The sequence below is a fragment of the Ischnura elegans genome, chromosome 9, assembly GCF_921293095.1.
Source record: "Ischnura elegans chromosome 9, ioIscEleg1.1, whole genome shotgun sequence".
Lineage (NCBI taxonomy): Eukaryota > Metazoa > Arthropoda > Insecta > Odonata > Coenagrionidae > Ischnura > Ischnura elegans.
The window spans coordinates 197,751-215,995 of NC_060254.1; the positions used below are offsets into that span (position 1 = coordinate 197,751).

Below are 18,245 nucleotides of genomic sequence, written 5' to 3' on the forward strand. Positions count from 1 at the left end.
GAAAAAAATTAATTAATTAAATTTTCAAACATATCTCCTTCGTTTGCTTTGTTGTTGTTAAATTGTTCATTTAAAATATTTTTTAGGTTTTTTTAAGGGCTACTAGTTACTCTTTTTAAGGTCCTTTTAATTCCTTAATTTTGAAAGGGGTTAGTTTAAAGGGTTTAAATAAGATGGGGCTCGCTTGTAAATAGAGACTTAAAACGACCATATGTCAATAAATATTTATCGTTAAAAATATTCACTTAAAGCAAAATCTGTGAAATTACATTTGCTACAATTTGTTACGCCAACTTTTCTCGTATTTCCCCTACTCCTATTTCCCCTACTCCATGCCTTCTAAAGCCGTTGAACTGCCGGATTATGCTCTTTATCGCAATGATCGCGTTGGAAAAGGCGGCGGTGGTGTAGGAGTGTACGTACGTAACGACTTAAAATGTAAAGTACTTTCCACGAGTGAGTCCAACTATGACAGGCGGCCGGAATATCTTTTTGTTGAGATTAAAATAAATGTCACTAAGATTCTTATCGGCATTATCTACAGGCCACCTAAACTGGGTCATTTAGGCGACTTGGATTCGGCAATATCTGAATATGCCACGGAATATGAACATATAATAATAGTTGGAGATTTTAATGCAAACTTTAATACAGAAGCGCACGACACAGTCTTTTTTAAGCGAATATTCTCCGAAAACAATCTCAAAATCCTACCGTTAGGCCCAACTAATACTACGAAAACTTCGTCAACATGGATTGATCTTATGGCAACGGCAAAAAAGAAAAGGTTATTGCGCACGGACAGCTTCCAGTTCCTGGTATCTCTTCTCACGACCTACTGTACCTTACTTACTCAGTTAAAGCCAAAAAGTTTGAGCAAAAGCTTATAAGTCAACGAAACATCAAGGAAATAAACGACGATGAATTACTTAATGCAGCATTTTTACTACCATGGGCCAATATTGAATTCACCAATTCAGTTGACGACAAAGTTGAGAGACTAAACTCACTGATGACTTATCTGCTTGAAAAATTTGCCCCTGTAAAGGTGATCCGAGTTTCCAAGCCACGCGCGCCCTGGTTAAAGTCAGAAATAAAACAATCAATGGCAAAACGAGATTCAGCCTTCCGCTTTTTTAAGAAAACTAGGACTCTCAATGCATTTCAAAGATACAAAAACTTGAGAAACAGGACGAAACAGCTCATAAGAAATGCGAAGATCAAATTCTTTCACTCAGTTACTAAATCTAACCACTCTCCAGGTAAATTATGGAACAAACTTAAATCACTTGGCATAGGTAAAAATAAAGTCTTCAATCTCCCTCCTGACTTGTGTCTGAACTCCTTAAATGATAAGTTTTCCCAGCCCCCCAACCTTATTCAAGCCGAGATCAAAGATAAAACTCTAAAACTGTACGCCTCAAAAGACACATGCATACTAAACAGTGACCAAAAATTTGAATTTACCCCTATTACCCAAATACAAGTTGAATCGTGTTTCAAGAAAATTAAGTCTAAAGCACAAGGTTCGGATGGTATACCACTAGATTTCATAAAAAAGCTATTTCCTGTCATTATCCCATACATCACCAACATTTTTAACTCCTCTCTATTTCAAAATCACTTCCCAAGTCAATGGAAGCGAGCATTAATCAGACCTATTCCAAAAAAGAATAATTCCCAAGGGGAAAAAGAATTCCGTCCAATATCCTTTCTTCCCATCCTTTCCAAAGTTCTAGAAAAACTTGTATATGAGCAGATAACACATTTCTTAAAGTGCAACAGTATTCTCGATAAATTTCAGTCTGGCTTCAGACACGGTCACAGCACATCTACCGCTTTAACTAAAATCACCGATGACTTGAGACGCTCCATGGATCAAAAAGAAGTTTCAGTACTCGTTTTGCTTGATTTTTCGAAAGCTTTTGATTCCTTAGACAAAGATATCCTAGCAGCAAAAATGAGAGGCATGGGTTTTTCTCCTACGGTAGTCCATTGGATAACATCATACTTAACAGGCCGGCATCAGCGAGTGATTACAAATGATTTCTGCTCAAGGTGGATCGAAACCACAAGAGGTGCGCCCCAAGGCTCTATTCTAGGACCTCTGCTATTCTCTCTGTACATTAATGATTGCCCTTCAGTGATAAATCATTCTAAATATCATCTTTATGCTGACGATCTCCAAGTGTACCTAAATTCAAATGTTAAAAGCCTGTTCAATGGAATATGTAATCTAAATAATGACCTAGAAAATATCAACAATTGGAGCAAATCCAACTTCCTAAGCATAAACCCTAGTAAGTCCCAAGCTATTATAATTGGATATCCTAAAATACTAAAGTCAATCGACAGAGATCAATTACCGCAACTACACATCTCCGATTCTCCCATAAAGTACTGCGACGAAGTTATTAATCTAGGATTGATCATTGATGAAAGTCTGTCTTGGTCATCTCATATAACTAAGATATGTAAAGCAGTGAATAAGTCATTATTTCCATTAATACGTTTCAGAAACATTATTCCTCTCTCCTTAAAGAAGCAATTAATTTCAACATTAATACTTCCCCATTTTGATTATGCCGATGTTGCCTTTCAAGACATATCTCAGATGCTGTCGAATAAACTTCACCGCTCCTTCAACGCCTGCATTAGGTTCATATTTAATTTACAAATATCAGATCATACCACCAATCATATTAACGATCTCAAATGGTTAAAGCCTAGTTCTCGACGCCGGATGCATATCCTTTGTCTTCTCTATCAAATCTTACAGACAAATACACCAGCGTACCTCAGAGACGAATTTCAAAAACTTAGTAGAATACACGACTCAAATACGAGGGGAAATGAAAAACTCGTTATACCTCACCACCGGACAGTCAGATTCAATAAATCATTCATTGTTACTGCATACCGCGAATGGAACAACATTGACCTACCACTACGTAAATCATCATCACTCGCCTCCTTCAAAAAGGCACTACACGTAAAACTTCTTCGAGAACAACAGCAAGACATGTAACATCACGGGAACAGTACGAAAGATTCATCAATTATCTCATCCGGCTTCATCTAATTTTCCTTTTCTTTACAGGTACTGGGTGAAATTTTCCATGTAATTCATTGTATTTGTATACTCAGGTTTACATTAGCTTTCTCAGTAGGTTTTCGCAGGTTTTTCACGCCCCCCTTCTTGTGTGGGCGTTTTCCTGCAGTGGGTTTTTTCCAATAAGGACGACAGTCAATATCCTTAGGTTTTTCCCACGTTCACTAACATCTTTTTACACTTGGTCAATAGTAACTTTGTTAAATTATAATGCTAATTGTTGATTGAAAATGGAACTTCTACTTATTTTTATGTAATTTCTCTGCATTTAATTTCATGAGCAACTAGACAATGTATTTAACTGCATATATTTAATGTTTGACGAGGGGTTAGATGGAAGATGGGACTTTCTAGTCCCAATCTCGCCCAATAAAGACGTATTATTATTATTATTATTATTATTATTCCATTATTCCCCAGGTGAATGTTTGTCCTAGTATCCTCCTTTTGCTGAATATCTTATTTTTTATTGATTGTGACTAACATTTGGCCATTTCCATTACGTTTATATCGTTCGTCTTTAAATCCCTCGCTGTCTCGGCTATGACTACTGCTGTGGGAAAATCCAAAGGTATAGGTATTAATCCTTTCTCGCTGGATATTGCCTTAGAAAGCATTCTTGGGTTTAATTGATGGCCCTCTCGATATAAAAGCCACATTGAACCAGTTTTTTCTTGACATTTGCCTTCATGCTTACGGTCCTAAAATCTTAATACTTCTCTGCTCTCTTATTTTTGAGAATAGGAATACATTTCTCCTCTATAAATTACTAGTTCTACCGTAGAATGGGGTGACTGTGTGATTGGGGGGTTACTTTGTCCTTTTTTGCATTTCACATCTTGCGTCGCGACCCTTCGTCTCACTAAAGACATTCACTGCGCATTTCATTTGTCAGACATTCCGCGCCATGTTGCGGTAGCCTTCTTAGCACGTGTAGTTAGAGGTGGAAAAATTACTTGCTTCTTTTTTCTCAAAAAATATCTTTAAAAAGCTTTATTTCTAAAACATGGTTTTTAAGGAATAAAATGAAGTCCGGCAGGGTGTAGGTACCGTAAATTTTCATATGCGTGTATTTTTTCTGCTTTAAGATTTAATATTCATTGAAACACTTTGTGGCTTACATCCAAGACGATAAAAGGTTGGGCCATCGTAGATGTAGCTTTGCCAAAGCATTAAATGCTTGTAAGCTAAGTAGATATAGTTTTTGATTGGTGGAAATTGTGACATTTTTTACTACACTTTCTAGCCCAAAAATAATTTACAACGTTAAGTACGTGTAAACATGCAAAACTTGTTAAAAATTCACCCCATTAGACGGTATTCATTATTAATACAGATGTTTACTGATTAGGGCGTACTGCAAACATTTTCATTCAGAATTCCACATACGTATAACATTTTAATAATGGTAGCATTATTTTAAAACATGCCAGAAAATCGATTAAGAAGTTGCCATGTCGCCAGTAAGTTCAATCAAATAGAAGACGGAATTCCCTTGTAAGTGAGTTTTGCATTTATTGTTAGTGTGAATGCGATTTCAATACATTCGTGAATGTTAGTAGTAATAGGTAATATTTTATAACGTTAATGGCGAAAAGGTGGCTGGCGAAAGGGAAAGGGGATGAAAAAGGGATGGGAGAGGGGAGGGGATTCGCATCCGAAAGGGGAAAGATAGGGTTAGAATAGCTGATCAAGGATGGAGAGGGAATCCCATCCCCCGTCCCATCCCCCGTCCCATCCCCCGTCCCATCCCCCGTCCCATCCCCCGTCCCATTCCCCGTCCCGTCCCGCCTCCCGTTCCCCATCCCGTCCCCGATCCCGTCCCCCGTCCCGTCCGACCTCCCGTCCCCCCTCCCGTTTCCCGTCCCGTCCACCGTCCCGCCCCCGATCCCGTCCCCCGTCCCGTCCCCCGTCCCGTCCTCCGTCCCGTCCCCCCTCCCTTCCCCCATCACGTCCTAACCGCCTCCCGTCCACCATCCCGTCCCCGATCCCGTCCCCCGTCCCGTCCGACCTCCCTTCCCCCATCCCGTCCCCCATCCCGTCCCCCCTCCCGTTTCCCGTCCCGTCCCCCGTCCCCCGTCCCGCCCCTGATCCCGTCCCCGATCCCGTCCCCCGTCCCGTCCCTCGACCCGTCCCCCTCCCGTCCCCCGTCCCGTCACCTCTCCCTTCCCCCATCACGTCCTGACCGCCTCCCGTCCCCCATCCCGTCCCCGATTCCGTCCCCCATTCCGTCCCCCTCCCGTCCCCCTCCCCGTTCCCCTTCCCGTCCCCCGTCACGTCCCCCGTCCCGTCCCCCGTCCCGTCCCCCCTCCCTTCCCCCAACGCGTCCCGTCCCCCCTCCCTTCCCCCAACCCGTCCCGTCCCGTACCCCCTCCCGTTTCCCGTCCCGTTTCCCGTCCCGTTCCGTCCCGTCCCCGATCCCGTCCCCCGTCCCGTCCCCCCTCCCTTCCCCAAACGCGTCCCGTCCCCCCTCCCTTCCCCCAACCCGTCCCGTCCCGTACCCCCTCCCGTTTCCCGTCCCGTTTCCCGTCCCGTTCCGTCCCGTCCCCGATCCCGTCCCCGATCCCGTCCCCGATCCCGTCCCCCGATACCGTCCCCCGATACCGTCCCCCGTCCCGTCCCCGATCCCTTCCCCCGTCCCGTCTCCCTCCCGTCCCCCTCCCGTCCCCCGTCTCGTCCTCCCTCCCTTCCCCATCCCGTCCCTTCCCCCTCACGTCCCCCGTCCCGTCCCACCTGTCATTTCCCATCCCGTCACGACCGCCTCCCGTCCCCCATCCCGTCCCCGATACCGTCCCCCGTCCCGTCCCGTCCGCCGTCCCGTACCCCCTCCCGTTTTCCGTCCCGCCCCCCGTCCCTTCCCCATCCCGTTCCGTACCCCCTCCCGTCCCCCGTCACGTACCCCGTCCCGTCCCTCCTCCCTACCCCCATTCCGTCCCGTCCCCCCTCGCGTTTCCCGTCCCGTCCCCCGTCCCGTCCCCCGTCCCGTCCCCCATCCCGTCTCGTCCGCCGTCCCTTACCCCCTCCCGTTTCCCGTCCCGTCCCCTTTCCCTTCCCACATCCCGTACCCCAAGCCGTCCCCCGTCCCGTCCCCTGTCCCGTCCCGTCCCCATCCCGTCTCATCCGCCGTCCCGTACCCCCTCCCGTTTCCCGTCCCGTCCCCCATCCCGTCTCGTCCGCCGTCCCTTACCCCCTCCCGTTTCCCGTCCCGTCCCCTTTCCCTTCCCACATCCCGTCCCCCAAGCCGTCCCCCGTCCCTTCCCCCATCCCGTCCCGTCCCCCCTCCCTTCCCCATCCCGTTTCGTCCCCAGTCCCGTCCCCCCTCCCTTCCCCCATCCCGTCCCGTCCCCCGTCTCGTCCCCCTCCCGTCCCCCATCCCGTCCCCGATCCCGTTCCCCGTCCCGTCCATCCTCCCTTCCCCCATCCCGTTCCGTCCCCAGTCCCGTCCCCCCTCCCTTCCCCCATCCCGTCCCCGATCCCGTTCCCCGTCCCGTCCATCCTCCCTTCCCCCATCCCGTTCCGTCCCCAGTCCCGTCCCCTCTCACTTCCCCCATACCGTCCCGTCCCCAGTCCCGTCCCCCCTCCATTCCACCATCCCGTCCGGTACCCCCTCCCGTCCCCCATCCCGTCCCCGATCCCGTCACCCGCCCCGTCCCCCGTCCCGTCCCCCATCCCGTCCTACACTCCGCTGGTCGCTGGTATGGTTATAAAACTGGATAAGAGAGAGCTTAAATTAGAGCCAAAATAATTCAATGAAAAAAGAAGAGTACCTCTATGGAGTAATGTACTTTGCAATCACAAATGCTCTTAGAAAATGCTTTATGTGTATGTAACACAAAGGCATCAGAGCCAAGAATAAATTGTTTCAGAGATTCAATACAAGATAAATAATTATTTGGCATGTAATTCATTGGCTTTATAATTAAGACCCAACATTTATTTTAAAAAAAATGATACAATTATCATTGTGCCTAGGGTTTCAGATTTTACAGTAAGAAGTCAATTTTACTATGGTTTGCATAAGTGCCGTAGCCAGGAATTCCTTTCCTTGGGGTCCAAAACCATCGGGGAAAAAACAGGGTACTAAGTAATGGTTTCAAACTAATTTTAACACTTTTCAAAATCCAAAAAACTTAATTTGTTATGTATTTATTTGTAAGTACATGATATTTAAATATTTTGTTTTCTTTTATGAGGGAAAATAATTGTTTTTATTTTTTGGGGATGTCTGGACCCCCCTCTGGTTATACCGCTGGCTACTATTATACTATACTTAAGTCATTTTAGGATGGAGTTTGATAGCATTAAATCAGAGTAAATTGTTTGATTTTGTTTTGTAATCACTAAAAAAAGTTGTATTATTCAGTATTTAGATTCTGTCATGTCATTTTCTTCAACATAAATTATAAAAACCTCTTAATGGTCACACTCAATTATCTTATTTCCACTGAATGTATTGACTTGTATCAGCCTCAAAAGAACATGATGTGAAATTTGCAATTGCATTTGAAAGTAATGAACTAAAATTCTAATTATTCATTTCATAAGTAAAACAGGGGAGGCATAACTTAGCTAGCCACTCAAGAGAGATGTTGGGAAGCCAGTGGCAGAGCAGGCAAGTGCTAGGGGCAAGAGGAAGCAAGCCATAACTGATGAGCAAATTTAATTAGATCTGATTGTAAATAATTAGGCATTTAAAAATTATTTGGAATTGAGATTCATTTATTAATTAAAATTTTGTTTGAGAATTTTCAATAAATTATTTAATATTGCTGGCCTTCACCCTCTAATCTGTACAATGCTTAATTAATTTGTTTTGGATCTAACAATCCCTGCATAAGGTGAGGGTATAGTTAACGGCTATAACTAATTTATATGAATAAGGAGTAATTGTGGAGGTGGAGAATAATATTGTAGGATGTAGTATTCTGAAAAGCTATTATTGAATCGGCGTGTGCTCATTCCAATACTACGAAACCAAAAATAAAAAACATTTGATCCTCCTACAGACCGCCTGACGGTTGTAATAACCCAATCATTAAACTCTAGAGACAAATAAACACTATATAGGCAAGAATTCGGGAAGAAACTTCACCAAGGAGACCATGTCCCCTCTGTAGATTAGAGAACAAAAGGTAAATTTCATGGAGGAGAGAAAAATATAGCTGCGAGGTTGGTTCATTGGTAGCTATGTTTACATCATCCACTTGATAGTGTGGGAGCAACTACACCTTAGCTGGTACAGAAATAAGTGTTTGCCTACTTTACAGGGATATTAGTGCATACGTATACAGTTGGTTGGTAAATAATTCCATTGGTAAGTTGATTCTACCATGTTTCAGCTGCTATATGATCAATATTAGGAACTAATTCTTCTTTTTTGGTATTTTCATGGTTGTGGGAATGAAGTCGCATGTTTTTGCAAAGGAGCAGGTGTACCTGAGATGGACTTGAAACATGAGTTTGCATACCTTGCAGGGGTATGGAGCGTAGTCTGCTGGCATTTCCATTGATATGTTGATTCTATTGTGTTTCAGCTCTTATATGATCACAATTACTACTTCTGTTTTACTGTTTAAATTCCATAGCAAAGAAATCACAAATATTGAGTCTTATAAAAAAAGTTAAACGTTTTAAATATAGACAGTTTAAGCTATAAAGAGAATGGCTCAATTCTGATTTCACCTCTGTGAGAAGTAAAATGAGAAGAGAAAAGTGTTTATGAGAAAGCTGAGCTCATTGCGATTATGCTTTATCTACAAGAACCCCTTGTCAACATTAAAATTGAAAGTGATAATTTAGATCAGAGGTAATAATTCAAATATTACCTGTGCCTTTTGGCATTGAAAATCACATTTTATTCAAATATAGTACCATAAGACATGGTAGTATAAGTCCTACAAAAAAATAAGGCATCGGGAGCTGAAGTGATATATTTGCATAGATAGTTATTAAAATACAGGAGGGAAAACTTGAATCCAGATCTACAAAAAATGTGGTCTGCAGGGATATTCCTACACATTTCGAGATGAACTGCAACATTCTTATCCCAAAAAAGAATGGATAAAAGAAATTTGAAGATTTTAGGACCAAAAGCCTAAATCATCAAATACTATCTATGGAGTATGTTTCTTCATGGGAACAAGGCATATGTGTTGACAAGAGTAGAGGAGACAAGAGAGGGAACAATCCAAACGTGATAGAATAATAAAAAGAAAGTGGGATGTCCAATTAAGGAATGGGGTCTTGCAGAGTATAGTGTGGAGATGTTGGGAATAAAAGAAGCCTTATTAAAAACTTTAGAAGAATAAAGGATATCATAACTGGCCACATCTTTAGGGATGGTGTCATGATGACGACCATTGTCGAAGGACAGGTGGACAAGAAGAGGTTAAGGGACATACCTTACTGAGTGGCAATGGACAAGCTAATAAGAATACATTCGAGAAGTTAGGCTTAGTTATGAAAAATTAGCAGAAGGGAAAGTGGAGTGCATAGTTGCTTCAAACCAATCTTCGGAATGATGACTTGTGACGATAATTATGATGAAACAATTAGAAGAGCAGCATGATAAAAGATAAAATAACAGCCGAATGATTCTCCAGCTGATCCAGTTCTATTCCTTTTATTTTTGCAATGCTGAAAAAGTACTCTTGTGACGTGGCTATAATTTCCATTCAATTATGAGGGAAGAATGGCTGTAAAATCACGTAACACGCCAGTTTAAGAAAAATAATTGAAGAAGTATTGGAAAACATATTGAAAAATTCCAGAACCAACTTAAGAATGTGGCAAACTTGACTTGTATTCTAAGCAATATTTGAGCAAATCCTAAAACCCAACGGAAAAATCTGACCCATAAAAATCCTAATTAAAAAAAAAAACAAAAAAACTGAGAGATATTTTTATAACGAAGTGGAAATTTGAACTTTTTGGCCAATGTTCATTATTAGAACAAAATGCTTCAACAGACACTAAGACTACGAAATTTATGGTACCTAAACTGAATAGTGGATATCAACCTTGAATGAATATAAAAATACTAAAACAAATGGTAACCATAAATGATTCTCTGGAAGTATAATACAAATAGAGTGCATTCACAGGTGGATTTAGGGGGGGGGGGCACGGGAGCACATGCGCCCCAGATGCTCAAAATATATAGACAAAATTTTTAATATGGTTATCATTAAGTTTGTTTATTTTGAATACTATGGAGTATCAACCATATTATTTAATAATGATAACTTTGATATCAAAAAAGAGGATGTTTTCTACAGTAATTGTTGTATTTTTTGTTTTTAATCTCAAATATGATTAGACCTGTCATACCCTACCTGTCTCAGAAAAAAATCCTGGATCCGTCCCTGTGTGCATTTTTAAAACTATAATTTCAAAAATGTTTTCATCTACTCTAAAAAAAATAGTGATTACCCTAAGGTCACCAAATAATAATCCACTATTGGCAAGAACACCTCTCCTTCTCATACCTATTGCAGCAGCACAATCACAATATACCAAAACAAACTTCCCATAGAATTTAACAAAAATAAAAATATGAACCAACAGAAGAAATGTGACAAAGTGATTTTCTTACCGTTTGGCATGGTCAGTTCACCGTCAGAATCTGGGTCAACACGATTTTTCCACCAGCTTTCTGCCCACACCCTCCAAGATGGCTTGCAGCTGAGGGGAGATAAATGGTACAGAAATTGAATTTCCATCGCGGATTTATAAAAACTGTATGCGAGTGCACTGAAATTTAATAGGGTACGAGGAATCACTGCACATACAGCCATGGGAAAACTCAACATTAGTGGTATGCAGAGAGAAGCCCACGTCTTATCTCTGCATGAAAAGTTGAAAAGATGTTTCATTTCGATGGGGATGCATGAAAATTTCAATGAAATTTTATACAGAATACAAGGGAATGTATTCAAATTGGTTAAAAAGTTTATAGAAAAAACTTGAAATCCTAAACCTGAAAGTAGTTCTAATATGTGTTTAGTGCTATAAGTTAGGGCCTGTATAAAATTTATCAAATTTATAAAAGCAAATTTTTAAGTTACTTCCTGTGATACGCTATGGATGCCAGAGAGCAAATATCTAAATGGGCAGAGTATTTTCCTAATGAATTGATAAAATGGAGGAGACTCATACAATTGGGATTCAACAAGAATTCTTTACTTAGCCAACGAGGTAATTCTTCAGAAGTGGCATTAAAAAAATATAATTCACTTTATAATCTATCAATAGTTAAAATAATTTACATTCTGTCATTCTCTACTTAACATATTCACAAAAAATTATGATTTGATTTTTTGAAAAAGAACTTTTGCAAAATGTTTTGAAAAAATATTTAGTTTATCAATTGAGAAAGAAAAAAAACATGAATAAAAATTAAAGAAACTGATTTTTAATGCAGTGCTTAGATGAGCAATAATAAAAAAATGAAAGGTGACTGATTACATACAATGTTCATGATGCATCAGGATTATGCAAAGAGGTGAGATTAAATGAATGTATCTAAACTTGTTTGGAAGAACTGAAAGATGTTGACTTCATTTTGCATTAGTATAAATTAGGCTAAAAAAGCAAGAAATCCTTAATGGCAGAATATGCATCATGAATTAAAAAAATAAACTCATGTGGATATCGTTTTAAAAAATTGAATTGAATGTAGAAGAAATTATTGTATAAATGAAATTAATATGCAAAATTTAATTGAAAGTAATATTGATTGGTTGTCCTTAAAAGTTTATTTCAATGTAATACAAATTTTGGACTGTTATTCATACTTAAGCAGAGTTGGTTTTCGCAGAAGAAAGATAAGGTGCTCAGGACAATATTTGTGAAGAAATTTACCTTAGTGAATCTATCAAACGTTTCTACATCATCCTGATAATGAAATTAAATTTTAATAGGTTGACACCTTCCTTCTTCTTTGTCTTGACATGTTTCTTCTCCTTTCAGTTGTCTGATGGTATCTCTTGCAATGCCTACATTCCTTCGGCCACCGGAATGTCTTGAGCCTAGGGAGAGAGTGGGTTAGTTCATGCAAGGTAAATAAATGATCCTTCGCCCAAGACATAGCACACTCTGCAGTGCAACATATGGAAAGTCACTGTGGGAAAGGAGGAAATTAACCCTTTCACATTCAAGTGACACAGTTTCTAACCCGAGCACTGCAATGGTATGCTGTGAATGCCAAACCTTGTTTCAGCATAAAATTCTAGATAACGCTCTTTAAAATCCTAGCCTTACTCGACGCAATAATTCAAAACCCTGAGGGCCCAAGAACTAGGGCTAGGTGTGAAACTGGGGTCCGCTTGTCTTGAGCCTATGGAGAGAGTACATGCAAGGTAAATACCTTTCCTCCAAGGAATTGCACAATCTCCATTGCAGTATACAAGTCACTGTGGCACGAGGAGGAAGTTACTACCTTTTCATCCAAATGACAGTTTCTATTCCATAACCCTACAATGGTATACAGCCCATGTTTGACCCACACCTCAGTTTGACAAAAAGCATAATTGACTCACTTAAAATAACCTAGTCTTACTTGGCACCATGATTCATGGTCTTAAGGGCCCAATCAGCCCCCTCCAACTCGGCTGTTACGCTGCTGGTTGGCTGGTCCCAAAATCCTCCCATGTTATTCAATTTTTTTAGTTCATTACAGAGTGGCGCTGCGAGCCTGTCGCGCGCCCAGTATCGCGTTGCTGTTACATTCATTTCAATGGTGAACCAGCGAAGCTCATCACTTGGAAGATGTGTTATATTGCTGAAAAGCTATTAAATTTGAAGATGGTTCGTGCATCGCGCTTTTGATATGTGTCTAATAATTCTACAAGATACAGGAAAACCAGGAAGGAATGCTGAGCTGAAAATAAAAGTTTTTTCAAAGCAGTGGTAAGTACTCAAAATGCGGTGGGTTACCGATGTTAGTTTTATGGCTCTGTTATCATTAATTTGGTAATTTTTTCGTGGTTTTAGATCTAAGTGACCTCGTTTTTTAGTTGAAAATATGTGTTATTCGCTAAGAATAAATTAGCGGTGCAAATAGATAGCGGAAATACTGCGGTATCTGCAATGGCGGCTTTGTTTACTCTTCTATGCATGTCCTTTCTCTTGTTTTTAAAGAGGATATGGCAAAGCATCCGATATTTATTTACGGAAATTTTTATTTTTATCTTCGCGGGAAATCATTGGTTCATGTTTTTCACATAATACCGAAATAATATCATGCCATGTTGCCGTGGAGGCATAGCTCAATCAGTTTTTACTAATTGTGTTATTGTACTTAATTACAATTGTATAACCTAGGTGGTTTCGTAGCTCGCTCTGCAATTAATTGATGGCTTTAGATATTTAGTGAAGAATTTTGTGTCAGTACAGAAAGAGGAGGAAAAATATCGCTCCACCACGAATTGAAAACTTGTATTATTTCATTCCTATTAGATACAGTTGTGCAGTGAATTTATGTTTTTATGATCATGGTGAAAGTGTTAATGTGCATCCTACTCTAGTTTTAGGACTTAATGACAGTGAAATTATAATGGTAGCTTCTGTTATTTGGTGGGATAAGATTTATGGCGCCCTAGCGATAGTTATACTTGCATCCATGCTCATTTTATGCAAGTATTGATGTTGTTTAGCGGACAATAATATACACGGACTAACGGTGATCCGCCTACGGATGTTGAGATATAAATAATTTCATATTTTTTTTACTTCTGTGGATTTGCTGCCATTGCAGTTTAGAAATTGTTGTAGTTGTAAACAAAGTGCAACAACAGTAATGTGGTCAGGATATTTTTTGCTGAGAAGGGGCAGGGGTTACTATCTGTAATAAAAAAGGAAGTCATGAGAATAGAGTAAATGGTGGTTATATTAAGAATTGAAAGGATGAATTTAGCTCTTGATATTTGCAATCGAAAATTTGGCCCCACCCTTTCATTATGATATTTTTCTCGTGCCTCAAAGCCTCACATTTTTGGTGTGACATAACCTCTTGTAACACCATTATTAGCTAACTGTGGAGATTTTTCGTGGTAAAAGTACTGTCATTCCACATTTATAACTGATACGACCTAGGATTGCTACTCATTTTTTAAATATATTTTTTTTAATTTTGCCTAATTTTGAAAAATTTCTATTTCTAGGCGGTCATTCATCTCCAGATCTTTTGGTGGAAGTGATACTGCCACAACCGTGGAAAACCCTCAAATCTTCATGAACTTCGAGATTTATTTACATTTTTCACACTTCCAACCTTTGCCCTTATCCTTTAAGCTCGCCTGTACAGTGTTAATGATAGTGCTTGTGCTTTCATGAATAAATGCATTTTAAATTTAACAACAATCACTTCCTTCAACTACCGTTCCCAGACGTCCCCTTTTCCTTTACATTGGTTGCTGTTTCGGTTGATCTTATGATGTGTATTTCTGTGACTTTCTTGGGTTAAGAATTTAGCAAGGTGTTTTTGTTGTGCCTTAAGTCTTAATTAGGGTTCCCAAACGTACATTTTCCATTTCAGAATAACCATTAAGTCTTAATCTAATCTTAATATGAGTCGTTATGTGAAGCTTTCAGTAATTAATTTTGGGCCAGTTTTTCTCATTGCGGATCTTGTAATTTCTGAATCGGAGATAACCGTATCCTCGTAGCTACCAGTTTAGGATTGCCTGTTTAAGGTGACCTAATGAGAGTTCAAAGGAGATTTCTGCAGCCAAAACTTATTTCCCCATTCAGCATAATTGCGCTGGAGTTCCTTGGAGGAGGAAACGCCGACTCGACTGACTGTATCGCCAATTTTTTTTGGGGGGACCGATACCTTGATAATTATATGTCAGGCAGTATGCCGTTAGCGATAAATATATGATGATCAGGACGCAAATAACTTCTTTTTTACGAAGTAGAGCTAATAAAATACGACTGCTAGCAGACGACAACATCTCATTTTCAATTTCTTGTAAAGGCAATGTTTTTTGTACATGGACTTTCTAACTGGCTGTCAATGAAATTAAAAGGCTATTAAATTGCTTCTTAGTGTTCAATTCAGTTAAAGGCATTTTAAATTCGTTGTTCCAGCGATCAAGTATTGTATTTGGTTCAATGCAATTTCGTAATGCTGGACGCGCAAACACCCACTAGCACCATCTATCGGAGATTCCCTCGCACGGAGCTTTTGGGGCCACCTAGCGGCCGGGAGTTGGAGGGGGCTGGGCCCAATATAAGCTAAGTCACTCGCATTCTTCTTCCTGGAGTGGTCTTCTTGTCCTGGAGTCTCTCTCTTCTCCTAAATTTGGAGGACTCGGGAATCACACCCATCCTTTTGTTTCTGTACAATCAAAAGGCTCAAAATTTTTGCTCAATCATGCAACCCATCAGATAAAATGCATGCAAGGTTCACACATTTTATGCTTTTTTTCTTCTATCTTCAAACTCTCATCATTTTGCTTCATCCTCCACGCAATCCTGGAAGAGAGTGGGTAAGTGACATGAATGAAAAATACCAAACTGTAAGTTATCCAAATATGTATCATAAAATCAAAGAAATTATAATACATAGTACACATAAATTTCCTCAATATGGTACCTTTATTCCAGTTACCTATGGTAGCTTAATATATGGATACCATTTGTAAATGCATATTGTAACCGTTGAAATTTGGCCGGTTACATAAATTGGTTTGAATGGATGTTTTTGAGGGAAGGAGAGCTTCATTTATTTGTCTTATATAAGTTTGACCGTGTGTGTGTGGGTAGTTCAGTGTGAATGGACTTGTGTGTAATGCATTTCACCTCCCCCCAATTCCCCACCTCCAGATTTTGGGGTTTTCCCATCACCTGACTTTGTGTATGAGCTGGCCCCAAAGAGAGAAGAGTGCACTCCTCCTCACCCACCCACACCCACCGAGGAGTGATGGTGCAAGGCTGCCTACGACCACCTGATTCTCCTTCCCCTATACATTCACCCGCTCCCCCCAAATAGATAAAACATACTTTAACTCCCCCCATGGTGACTTACCTCTAGAAATAGGCCTCTTTCTCATTTTCTCCCCACCTTCCTCACCCCCTGAAAACCAACCCTCTTTGGGGCATGAAACCTAAGGAGCCACCAGCTGTAAGAGATACATCAACCCTGGCCTTATCATGCTGCCGAGGACTCTGCCATTTTGTCAGGGCAAGCGCCTCATTACATGAGTGGTCTATGGAGAGAGAGGGAGAACCTGGAGGCAATGGAGTTTGGACCGGAAAGGAGGAAATGAGCGGAAAAAGGAAACAGGAGAATGAATGGTAGATTTCCATCATCAATAAGAAGGTCAACCCATGTCATCCCTCCGAATATTCTCTCAGCCCAGGGTGTGTAGAAGGTTTAGCGATGAGATATGAAGTGAAACACTTTGCAATTTTCACATAAAAATTTATTAAACTACAGTCGATATATTTTGTGGGAGTCTTGATAATTCTGCAGTGCAGCGAAACATGTCGACTGTAGTTTAATACATTGTTATGTGGAAAGTGCAAAGTGTTTCACTTCATATCTCATAATGGATCTCCACAAAGTATCTGCCTCATCCATTCAATATAGGCTCAGCGATTCCCGAAAAGGAGCCATTTGAGGAGGTCATCCCTCAGCCGTGAACAAAATGGGAAAACTTGATAAGCCCAACCACAATCCTGAATTGTATCCCCAAGTAAAGAAGAACCTTCACTCAAAGCCCTGATCTAGTGTTGTTGAAGAAACCCTCATCCCCCCCCCCCCCAAGAACCGAAGAAAGAAGATGCAGAATGTTGAAGAGCCTTTGCCCATTAGTTTTTTTTTTGCATTTTCGATTCTATCCTCTTTTCCCCTCCCCCCCGTCCTTCGTGAGAAACCAGGCCGAAGACTGATTGGAAGGAAACTTCCTGTTTTCTTTTTATTAAGTTATCTTTGTTTTGTTGATTTAATCATTTTGGTAATATCCACTGGCCAGTTTGATGTTCAAAGCAGAGAAAGATATTGAGCAATTTCATGTGTTCTATGTGTATATTGCCCTGTTTTTCTGCATTAAATATTCTGTCAAACTCAGAATCTACTGAGGATTTGATGGAAGAAATATCTATAAAACGTGATGGGATAACTAAACAACTACAATCGATTAAGAATAGTAAATCTCCGGGTCCGGAGGGAATACCCGCGCGTGTCCTCAAAGAGTTAGCTCCACAGATCGCGCCTTACTTAGAGATCATATTCAAGAAGTCACTCTCCGAAGGGAAGTTACCGCCCGACTGGAAAATTGCAAGTGTTACACCCATTTTCAAAAAGGGAAACAGAAATGACCCAGGCAACTACCGTCCAATTTCCCTAACATCAATTATAGGCAAGATACTTGAACATATCGTTGTTAGTAATATCATGACTTTCTTGGACAGACGTAACTTCCTCCATGACTGTCAGCACGGATTCCGAAAAAATAGATCCTGCGAAACACAGCTCGCGCTCTTTCTTCACGACGTTATAAAATCTGGTGAATCGAAAAGACAAGTTGACGCACTATTTCTAGATTTTAAGAAAGCTTTCGACACTGTACCTCACAACAAACTTTTATACAAATTACAGTCATGCGGATTAAACGAAATAGTTGTAAACTGGATACGCGACTTCCTCAGAGATCGTAAACAAAAAGTAGTTCTTGACGGAATTAGCTCTGATGTTGTAAAAGTTACATCAGGTGTTCCACAAGGAAGCGTAATCGGCCCCCTGTTGTTCATTATATACATTAACGATCTGTGCTCCCGCATTAGCAGTAAAATACGTTTATTTGCTGACGACGCTGTCCTCTATCGCGAAATTAGTGATCACTCTGACTATGAAATTCTATCATCTGACCTAAACAACGTTCATTTGTGGAGTCAAGAGTGGGGACTCGAACTTAATCTGAGCAAATGCATGGCGGTACATTTTTTGCGGAATTCGTCCAACACTAACAATGTTTATGCAGTGGATGGCATTAATGTAAAGGCAACAGACGAAATGAAGTACCTGGGAGTTACGATAACCTCGAACCTCACGTGGGGAACTCATATAAAGAATATTTGCGGCATAGCCCTGAAGAAATTAGGATTCGTCAAGCGTATTGTGGGAAGA

The 18,245-nt window shown here is 40.6% G+C and overlaps 1 protein-coding gene across 1 annotated transcript; it reads left to right on the forward strand.

Annotated features, from left to right (window-relative positions):
* The first annotated feature begins 4,566 nt into the window (after window positions 1-4,566).
* On the forward strand, window positions 4,567-12,139 carry LOC124165838 (vegetative cell wall protein gp1-like). Its single transcript, XM_046543367.1, has 3 exons — window positions 4,567-4,575; window positions 4,777-6,807; window positions 12,083-12,139. The coding sequence occupies exons 1-3, from the start codon at window positions 4,567-4,569 to the stop codon at window positions 12,137-12,139; spliced, it is 2,097 nt and encodes a 698-aa protein (XP_046399323.1).
* The last annotated feature ends 6,106 nt before the right edge of the window (window positions 12,140-18,245 follow it).